At 42.1% G+C, this 10,520-nt stretch overlaps 1 protein-coding gene across 2 annotated transcripts in view; it reads right to left on the bottom strand.

The window, feature by feature from the left end:
• Positions 1–10,520, bottom strand: part of LOC111155594 (DNA cross-link repair 1C) — a 42,692-nt gene that overhangs the window by 10,349 nt on the left and 21,823 nt on the right. For both annotated transcript variants that reach the window (XM_022515848.1, XM_022515849.1), the window contains 4 exons: positions 9,357–9,493; positions 8,362–8,416; positions 3,806–3,894; positions 3,036–3,130 (listed from right to left, as the gene is read on the bottom strand). In XM_022515848.1, coding sequence (XP_022371556.1) covers positions 3,036–3,130; positions 3,806–3,894; positions 8,362–8,416; positions 9,357–9,493 — 376 coding nt within the window. The remainder of the gene's footprint in view (positions 1–3,035; positions 3,131–3,805; positions 3,895–8,361; positions 8,417–9,356; positions 9,494–10,520) is intronic.

Below are 10,520 nucleotides of genomic sequence, written 5' to 3'. Positions count from 1 at the left end.
ACACACACACACACACACACACACACACACACACACACACACACACACAACTCTGGACCTCTAGTTTGCACCATACACCAAAAATAACTAGAAAATGGATCATACACCTAAATGTAAATCCTAAAACGACAAAAATTTCTATCAGAAAATGAAAAGAAAATCTTTGTGACCTTGAGTCAGGCAAAGAGTTCTTAGTTATACTATCAATAAATAATGAACATTAGTAAATGTAGCCTCAAAATTTAAAACTACTGCACTTCAAAAGACTCTGCAAAGATAAGTCACAAACTGGAAGGTTTTGCAAAGCATGCAAATGATAAAGAATTTATATCCAGAAACTTGGGAAGTTAATAAAAAAGTAATAAAATAATTTTAAAAATGGGTAAAGATTTGAACACTTCACCAATGAAAATATATGGACACCAATAAGAACATTAAAAGATGCTCAGCCTCACGAGCATTAGGAAAATACAAATTAAAACCATGAGATACCACTGCACACTCATTAGGATAGCTAAAAATACTGGCAATAAAGTAGAGCAAGAGAACTGGCAAGAAAGCAAAATGGTCCAACCACTCTGGAAAACAATTTGGCAATTTCTTAAAGACACAGCAACCCTATGTCCACTCCTAGTATGAAAGCATACATCCATACAAAGATTTGTACAGAATCTTTACAGCTTTATTTCTAATAACCAAAAACTGGAGACAACCCAAATGTACAATAGGAATGGATCAGTAAATTATATATCCATGCAGTGGAATGCTATTGTACTATTGATCAATAAAAAAGAATGAACTATTGATACCTGCAACAGTATCAATAAATTTCAAAATAAATATGCCAAGTGAAATAAGCCATATTTGTATGTGATTATTTTAGGAAATTTTAATTTATCGGATAGCAGATCAGTGGTTGCCACAGCAACACAGCAAGACAACAGGAGGCAAGAGGGGCAGCTGGGAAGAATTACAAAGTGGCAAAAGGAGACCTGGGGGGGTAATGGATATTTTCATTTTCTTAGTTATGGTGAAGGCCTCTCAAATATATGCATCTGTAAAAGTCTATCAAATTGGACACTTTACATGTGCAATTTATTGTGTATCAATTATACCTTGGTAAACCTTTCTTAAAAAACCCTACGATTAAGTCTGTAGATATGAAGGATTAGAAAATGTAGTATGTGATAGCTATAACATCTGAAAATACAACTGTTTTCCTAGAACCAGTCCTGGAATTTGCATCTTAAGGTTTTCTATTTGATTCTAAGTGAAACGCAGAAATGGAGATGGGAAAGACAGGCTTGGATTAGAGTTCAAGATCTGTAAAGAACTTCTCAAACTCAACACCCAAAAAAATGGATAAATCAAAAAATGGGCAGAAGATATGAGCTGACACATGAAAAAGTATTCATCATTAGCCATCAGGGAAATTCAAATCAAAACCACATTGAGATACCATCTTATGCCAGTTAGAATGGTAAAAATTAACAAAGCAAGAAACAATAAATGTTGGAGGGGATGTGGAGAAGGGGAAACCCTTTTATACTGTTGATGGGAATGCAAGTTGGTGCAGCCATTTTGGAAAACAGTGTGGAGGTTCCTCAAAAAATTAAAAATAGAGCTACCCTATGACCTGGCAATTGCACTACTGGGTATTTACCCCAAAGATACAGATAGAGTGAAAAGAAGGGCCATCTGTACCCCAATGTTCATAGCAGCAATGGCCACGGTTGCCAAACTGTGGAAAGAGCCAAGATGGCCTTCAACAGACAAGGAGATAAAGAAGATGTGGTCCATATACACTATGGAATATTACTCAGCCATCAGAAAGGATGAATACCCAACTTTTGCATCAACTTGGATGGGGCTGGAGGAGATTATGCTGAATAAAATAAGTCAGAGAAAGTCAGTTATTAAATGGTTTCACTTATTTGTGGAACATAAGGAATAGCATGGAGAACAGTAGAAGGGAAAAATTAGGGGGAGATCGGAGCAGGAGACGAACCATGAGAGACTATGGACTACAGGAAACAAACAGAAGGTTTTAGAAGGGAGGGGGGTGGGGGGGATGAGTATTAAGGAGGGCGTGGATTGCAAGGAGCACTGGGTATTATATGCAAACACTGAATCATGGAACACTACATCAAAAACAACGTACTGTATGGTGATAACATAACACAAGAAAGAAAGAAAAAAAAAAAAAAAAAGAGGAATCCCAGCCCCATCACTCACTTCTGACTGGACCTTGGGGGATTTATTTCACTCTCTAAAATTCGTTTTCTTTGATAGTAAAATTGGGATGATAGCCCTTGGAGGTTTGGGGTTTAGCTGTAATGTATGTAAAGGACCTAGCACAACACCTGCTGTATACAGCAGGGGTTCAATAAATGCTATCATTATTACCTACTCTTTTTGGGTCATGTATTAGCTCCATGGTACAGTAACAGACCCTCCTCCAAAGCAATTTAACTTCAGAATCCTCACTACGCAATCTGGCTGCTGTGAAGGAGCAGAGCTTTGATAGGAATCTGAAGCTCTGATTTCTTCCTCAGAGTTTACCTCTGCTCTTCGCTGGAAAACTCAAGTAGCAACGAAAAAAGGCAGGAAAGTACACAGAAAATCCATTAGTAGAAGCACTGCTGATCAATCTGGTTGGAAATGATCACAATGACAACACAAGTTCCCATTACCAGCAGATACTAGTATCTTAGAGGAAATGTCCAAGATAAACAGCACAGCCTCTCCTTATGCCTACACTGACCACAGGGCCTACTTCCAGAAAGCTGAGAACACAATTCAATACAGGCACAGTTCTAAGGTCACTTGTTTTAAGCCTGTGAAAGAGATTGGACTCCTGGCTTCACAGGCTGTGAAAGGAAGGAAAAGCACTTCCTGAGAGCACGGTGACAAGTCTGAATGACAGAAGGTCCCAGGCCCACCTCTGCCCAATGAAGCTTTCACCAGACCAGAAGAGCCTGGAAAAAAGTTTTGCATGGAAACCCAACCTCTGAACCCAGGGCCCATTTTCTTACCGGAGTCGAGGTGAGTTTTTCTAGCTCTCTTCAATTTTCCAAGTGGTTTATACTTTGGCTCTGTACTTTGGGAAGATCGGCATAAAGGCTTTAAGCTGAAACGAATATGAATATTTTATTTTTTCCTGTGGGGAAAGCTGCTAGAACATAAGCATCATTTACAGAGAAGATAAAAACTTGGCCATGGGGAAAATCGTTTAACTACTTTTAAAAACTGAAAAGCCATGTTTAATAATGAAAAAACCACTTCACTGTAATAAAGTGGTAAATAAAAGCACTTAAATACAACCCATCACACAGCTGTCTAACTGTAGGATTGAGCGAAGGCTAACTCCTGTATTTGGTCTTGCACTGCGGAAAAGCAGGTCCCTATTCTATAAGACCATTAGGTAATACAGTGACACCTGGCATTCACGGAATACAGGACAACTGGCTGCTTACTCTTCCCTATTTAATGGGGTTCATAAGAATCTCACAAATTTGACCTCCTCATTCTAGAGGCAGAAAGCTAAGGCACAGTGATGATAAAATACGAAAGGGCACGGAAATGACTTATTTCTTTTCTTGAGGGCCTCACTGCCAACTGTTTCCTTGTGTCAGATTCCCAGAAGCCTTTCTTCACTTGAAGAAAGCCGCCAGGCTCCCAACCAGAAAAGTACTGACAGCCATGTCCATCCTACTTACATCCTGGCCCTTGTCCTTAGGCCCAAACATAGTCTCAGAATCCATCCTGTTCAACAACAGAAGTTCCACAAGGAGCAACTACTCACATTTCTACAACTTTATCCACAGTGGTGCCTATTGGAATGACATTTGGATATATGTTCACAGGACAGATGTAGCTCAAGAAATCTTTAATCTAGAAGAAGGAAAATAGAATGGATCGATTATCTCTATGCTGAAAAATCTGTGTGTTAAAGAAGCAACAAAAGGGAGGGCAGGAGAAAGAGCAGCAGGAATTTCTTACGGTGCAGTTCTCAATACTAGCCGCACGGGGGACACCCGGGGACCTTTTTGGAAAGAAACAGCCAACACTCAGGCCCACCCCCCAAAATCCTCTTGCTACTGAGCTACAGTGGGGACTGGGAATCAGGATATTGAAATGTCCTTCAGGTGATTCTGTTCCACAGTAAGGACTAGGAATTACTGATTAATGGAATTCAAAGATTCTATTTTTTTTTTTTTTAAGATTTTATTTATTTGACAGAGCGAGAGAGCACAAGCAGTGGGGAAGGGCATAGCGAGAGGAAGAAACAGGCCCCCTGCTGAGTAGGAGCCCATTGTCCAGCTCAATCCCAGAACCCTGGGATCATGACCTGAGCCAAAAACAGATGCTTACCCGACAGAGCCACCCAGGTGCCCCCCTATATTTCTTTAAATGACATTAGTTTCCTTGTCTAACAAAGTCACCCGCAATTAACTAATTCCCTTCGAGGAAATTAGAATTAAGCTGAATACTTAATACACACAAGGAAACAAGGTCTTAGAGTTGATTTCTTTTCTCCAACAAATAAAATAAGGAAATTACATCTTCTAGGTTTATTCTAGAGGAAAATTACATGCAAAAGTTTCATGAATACCTTGATTTTGTGCAAAATTTAGAACGCTAACCAGAGGAACTCTGTCACTATTCCTCAAAACAGCTCTACAACACCGACAAATTTCAGCGTTGTCACTCATTGGTGAGCAGGTGACCTTGGTCAAGTTACCTGAAGTCTCTTAGTTACTAGATTCTTCATCTAAAAGTATAAGGGAGATAATGCATCTGAAGTGTTTGGCCTGGCACCTGGCATTTTTTTTTTTTTAAGATTTTATTTATTTGACAGACAGAGATCACAAGTAGGCAGAGAGGCAGGCAGAGAGAGAGGGGGAAGCAGGCTCCCCGCCGAGCAGAGAGCCCGATGCGGGGCTCCATCCCAGAACCCTGGGGTCATGACCTGAGCCGAAGGCAGCGGCTCAACCCACGGAGCCGCCCAGGCGCCCCGGCATATGTTTAACAGTCAAGGAAATCATCCACCGCAGAGGTGACAGTGACAACACAAAGGTTTTTATTCTCTCCTACCAGTGGGGAAACTGAGCTCTGAGTAATTTTTAGAACCCAACTTTACCAAATCAAAAGAGGTAGGAACTCAGGGATTAACAGTAATTCCGTAATAAAATAAAGTGGCGACCTTACTTAAAATAGGAGAAAAAAAAATAAGACACATTCATTCTTCAGGTATTTTTCATAAATTCTTTTGTATTTTCAGAGCAGGCGTGCAATCAGAAACTCTTACCTGTCCACAACCTACATGATTTGCATAATTAACTCAAAGTTGAGGCTGGCAGAAATCTGAGGCTTTTCAAGAGAATAGGAATAAAGAAAGCAAGGTCAACCTATACCAAAATGATTCACTTCTACTTGGAAATGAAGTGGCCACAGGAGACAAGAGACACCCACTAGATGGGCATCCTCTGTCCCTTGTACAAGCTGATGTCCTTACGTCAGATGCCTGCCTTAAAACAACTCATGAACACCAGCTATCCTCGTTGTCCACAGGGGGCATGTTCCTTGAGGTCACTGGGAATGGTGAATTAGCAAACACTGAATCACTACTCCTAAGGGGAAGAGAAGCTTCCTGTAAGCCTCTAGTCACTGCATTTTTGTCACTCTATCAATGCATCACACCCTGTTTTATGTGAGTTTCTGTTTAAAGACACCGATTCAGGGGCGCCTGGGTGGCTCAGTTGGTTAAGCAAATGCCTTTGGCTCGGGTCATGATCCCGAAGTCCCCGGATGGAGTCCCGCATCCAGCTCCCAGCTCCACAGGGAGTCTGCTTCTCCTTTCTCCCCTCTCATTCTCTCTCTCACTCTCTCTCAAATGAATGAAAATGAATAAATAAAATGTTTTTTTAAAATAATAAAAAATAAAGATACCAATTCAGGGCTGCCTGGTGGCTCAGTCAGCTAAGCGTCTGCCTTGCCTCAGGTCATGATCGCAGGATCCTGGGATGGAGCCCCACATCTGGCTCCCTGCTCAGTGCGGAGCCTGTTTCCTCCTTTGCCCCACCCACACACGTGTGCATGCACTCTCGCTCTCTGACAAATAAAATATTAAAAAAAAAAAAAAAAAAGGTTACCTATTCAGTGTGTACTGTTGATTCATAACTCCTAAACTCACAGTCCAAGGCACCGTACCTCATGCCACAGGGATTTTCTCCATAAAGCACATCCCCGCCTCCGTGCTTAGGAACACACACAGCACCCCAGCACTGCACTTGGGGGCCACTTAAAACAGTGAAATCCCCAACAGAAAGCACAGAAACGTGTACAATGAAGCACTAAACTGACTGCAAAAGGGCCCCTGTTGACCCTATGAGCCCAGCGGAGAGGGCAGAGCACCCCCTTTTACGGCCTAAATTGGAAATAGCACGTCCGGGGACTCCCGCTTCTCACCACTCTGTGGGGCACGTCGGCAAGCAGCCACGCAGCACCGCGTCTATTAATCTGGGGTCAGGAGCAAATTTTAGTGAGCAAGCAAACTTGTAAATAAGGAATCCACAAAAAGGAGGATCCGCTGTATTCAGAATAAAAACTGACAGGAACTATTTATGGGGCACCTGGGGGGCTCACTTGATAGAGCTGAAAACTCATGGTTTCGGCTGAGGTCACGATCTCAGGGTCATGAGATCGAGCCCCATGTGCGCCTCTGCAGTGAGTCTGCTTGAAATTCCCTTTCTCTCCCTCTGCCCCACCCCCCCTCAAGTGCATGCTCTGAAATCATTAATTTTTAAAAACTGACGATTTATGTTTTTAAATGTATTTCAACATGATCTATACTTAGGATAGGCCTATTATTTAGAGCACTTTTCAGGAAAGCCTGTCTCCTCACCACCACCCTGAGAGAAGATGACCACACGGAGTTCAAGATGACCCTCTATGGCTGCGGTCACTAGTGCTAATCTAGGGGGGGGGTGTGGCCGGCCGACAGCAGGGCAGGGGGGCTCATCTGCTTCATCTCTCCACTCAAGCATCAGGGAATATCTCCTTCCTGGGGGGGTAACTGCATAAAGTCCCAGCAGGGATTTTCATCAACCCTGATGCTGAGCCAGATGCCAAACGAAAGACAAACCCCTAGGAGGAGGCTCTGACAACAATCTGAGATTTCAGGATAAAATGAGGAAACCATCAACTACATTATACTATCACAATGAGTTCCTTCCAAGATACTCTCACATAACCTATTTGTACCTGAAAGTTAAGGTCAGTCATTTAATAGAGAGGTCATTATGATACTTTGATAATAAGATAAGGAATCATTTACAATACTACAGCTGACTTGGTAAGAAAGCCACTACCTGGAGCTCTGGAAGAATCCACCTGTTCAAATCATTAACACGTCCACGGCTCACTGCTGCAGGGCTGTATCCATGTATCCCAAATACAAAAATAATAGTTATCAGGGAAATCAATTTTTAAGTGCCGAAATGGTCAAACTAAAATTATATGTGACAGTCTGACTTTATATACCTTTTTCTCCTAATATGTACATGAAATTACTAAAACTCAGCACTTTTAAGATGCTAGCATTTACTTTAGAAATGCACGAGGAGTTTGCAAATACATCACACATAACATGTTCCCACTTGAGTGAGGAGGTCAATTTCCTGTATAAAAAGGATCCTAACAATGCAACAGCGGAATTACTGAACTCTACATCTGAAATAATCATGTTTTACATGTTGGCCAGTTAAAGAAAAGGGAAAAATAAAAAGGATCCTAACAAAACCATTTAATAACCCTTATTAAGCTGGGTAATTCCAGTATATATGTCCTTCCTAAGAACAAGGTCTCTACCTCAATCACCTTTGTTCTTTCCCCCTGCCAAATATTCAGGACTATTTTTTAAACAGTTTTTTGACACAATCCAAGTTGGGAAGAGGACAGAAATCTGGACAGCACCTTAAGGCTGCCCGTGTGAGATTTCATTTGTAATACTCGCTTATGTAAGATTTATGATCCTCTTATGACAGGTGAACAGAACTGAAGCGGGAAAGTTAAAATACATGCAGGAAGCAAGATGCGAAGAAACCCTTAATCATCAGTATTCTTCAATGTTTAGGCTGAAAACAGCTGATAATAGCCAATTTCCTCTATTACTCAGTAAACATAGCTCACCTACTGATATTTTCCCTGAATTTCTTTGGAAAAAGCCACACCAAATCTTAAGCAGTAGAAAAAGAGAAGCCCCTGGTCGCCAAGGGGACCACTACTGCTGTCAAACAGGAAGGGGCTGGCAAAGCAGCTGGCAACAGGGTTCTGAGTACATGGGATCGATCCTCTTACCTCACTGTAGGAAGAATGAAAAGAAAAACAAGCTCTGTATGAACTCTCTCCAGTCCTAAAGGAAAAGAAAACATAAAATGAAAAGGTCACTTATCAAAACTAAGCAAAGTTCTCAATTTCAGGCCTTCCCACTTAGTCTATTCCAATATGAAATCACACCACAACCAAGGGTTTCTCCCTGGGATAAGAGGGAACTCTTTCCAGAAGCAGAAATATTTGTAGACATTCTGAATACCCAATATTAAGGAAGTATTGCCAAAAAACGATGATCATTACGGTGCTCCTCTACTCCACCAAGGGCTTCTATCCCCCACGACGGCAGATCCCCACTCCCTGCCAAGCAAGATGCCTTCACTCTCCGGCCACCCAGCCGGAACAGACCTCAGGAAATCCCAGCTAATGGCATTGGCCATTAGGCAGGTTTGGAAGTAGAACCTCTTTAAACAGGTTTAAATGTCGGAGGTTATTTCCCACGATTATAGTATATCCTCCTCTGTGGGTTAGGGTACATTGCATTTAAACTAAAATAAATCAGAGCTCCTGGGTGGCTCAGTCAGTTAAGCATCTGCCTCCAGCTCTGTGGGCCTCATCAGCCCACATCAGGCTCCCGACTCTGCAGAGAGTCTGCTGCTCTCGCCCCCTGACCCTCCCACTGTTCCTCCTCTCACTCACTCCCTTGCTCTCAAATAAATAAAATCGTTATTTTTTTTAAAAGATTTTTATTTATTTATTTATTTGACAGAGAGCGTGCATGAGCACAAGCAGGGGGAGCAGGAGAGGGAGAAGCATCCCTGCTGAGCAGGGAACCCTGATGTGGGGCTCGATCCCAGGACCCTGAGATCATGACCCAATCTGAAGGCAGACGCTTAACCCACTGAGCCACCCAGGCACCATGATAAATAAAACCTTTAAAAAGAAACAAACAAAACTAAAATAAATCAGATACATTACCTCAAAAAGCAAGATCTGTCTCAAAACACAGGTTGCTTTCTTACCTCACAATGACATTTGTTCTTCTGGTTCTTTCTCCAAACCACATAGTGGATGGTTTAATGCTGATTGTGTGGAGTGGAATTTTATTTTTGGAAATAATTCCACAAGGTAATTTATTCCAATGAAAATACTCCTCTGCCTAAAAACAGAAAAGCAGTTCAATGCTTTCAACAAATATGTTTGTACACAGGGTCTCAAAAACAAATGCTTATAATGAAATAAAAAAGTAGATCTAAGGAGACAATCAGATAATTCCAAATTTAGGACCACTCTGCCAAATGACTAGCCTGGTCTCTTCGAAAATATCAATGTCCTGAAAGAAGAGCAAAAGGCTGGAGGCTTGATCTACATCAAGAGACAAAAGAGGCCACAGTGATGGCAACACACACCTGACTTTCACTTGGGACGCCTGGCTCGCCCTTCACATGCTGAAAAGGACACAACTACACAACCAGGGAGAATGAATACGGGCCACACATCCATTTTTTTTCAAAATAAAGTTGGAGGAAAAAGTAACAAAAGTGTTTTTAAAGGCTGAAAAATGGGGTGCCTGGGTGGGTCAGTCGTTAGGCATCTGCCTTCGGCTCAGGTCATGAGCCCACGGTCCTGGGATCAAGCCCTGCACTGGGCTCGCTGCTCAGCGGGAAGCCTGCTTCTCCCTCTCCCACTGCCCCTGCTTGTGTTTCCTCTCTTGCTGTCTCTCTGTCAAATGAATAATAAAATCTTTAAAAATAAATAATAAATAAGTAAATAAATAAATGGCTGAAAAACAATGGGACTATTTTCCCGAAGATGTCATGTTCGGAAGGGGTCCTGCAAAACCATTACTGCTCAGTCCCAATCAAAGGCCATCGGGGGCCTTAGGTGCAGGTCCTGCGGAGGAGGGGGCACCAGGGAGCGCACCAGGGCTCTGGGGCTGCAGGCGGTATTCCTGAGGCTACGGGACGCCACCTGAAGGAGTGTTCCAAGGCAATTAGCCATGTGGGAAGTGACAGGGGTGACAGAAAAACAGTTACTTTGTGGGATGTAAGAAAACTCAGAACAAAGAGAAACCTGCCAATTAAAAGATTTACAGGGCTTGTGAGGACCAAAGACTAACAGTCTGAAAAGAAAGAGATAAAACAGTTGCTATTCTGAGTCTATGTGATTTTGATCCAACCGTGAAT

Source organism: Enhydra lutris, unplaced genomic scaffold, assembly GCF_002288905.1.
Source record: "Enhydra lutris kenyoni isolate GAN:26980312 unplaced genomic scaffold, ASM228890v2 scaffoldscaffold42, whole genome shotgun sequence".
NCBI classification, from domain to species: domain Eukaryota; kingdom Metazoa; phylum Chordata; class Mammalia; order Carnivora; family Mustelidae; genus Enhydra; species Enhydra lutris.
Note: the sequence above shows the minus strand (reverse complement) of the source record. Positions and strands in the feature narration are given on the sequence as shown.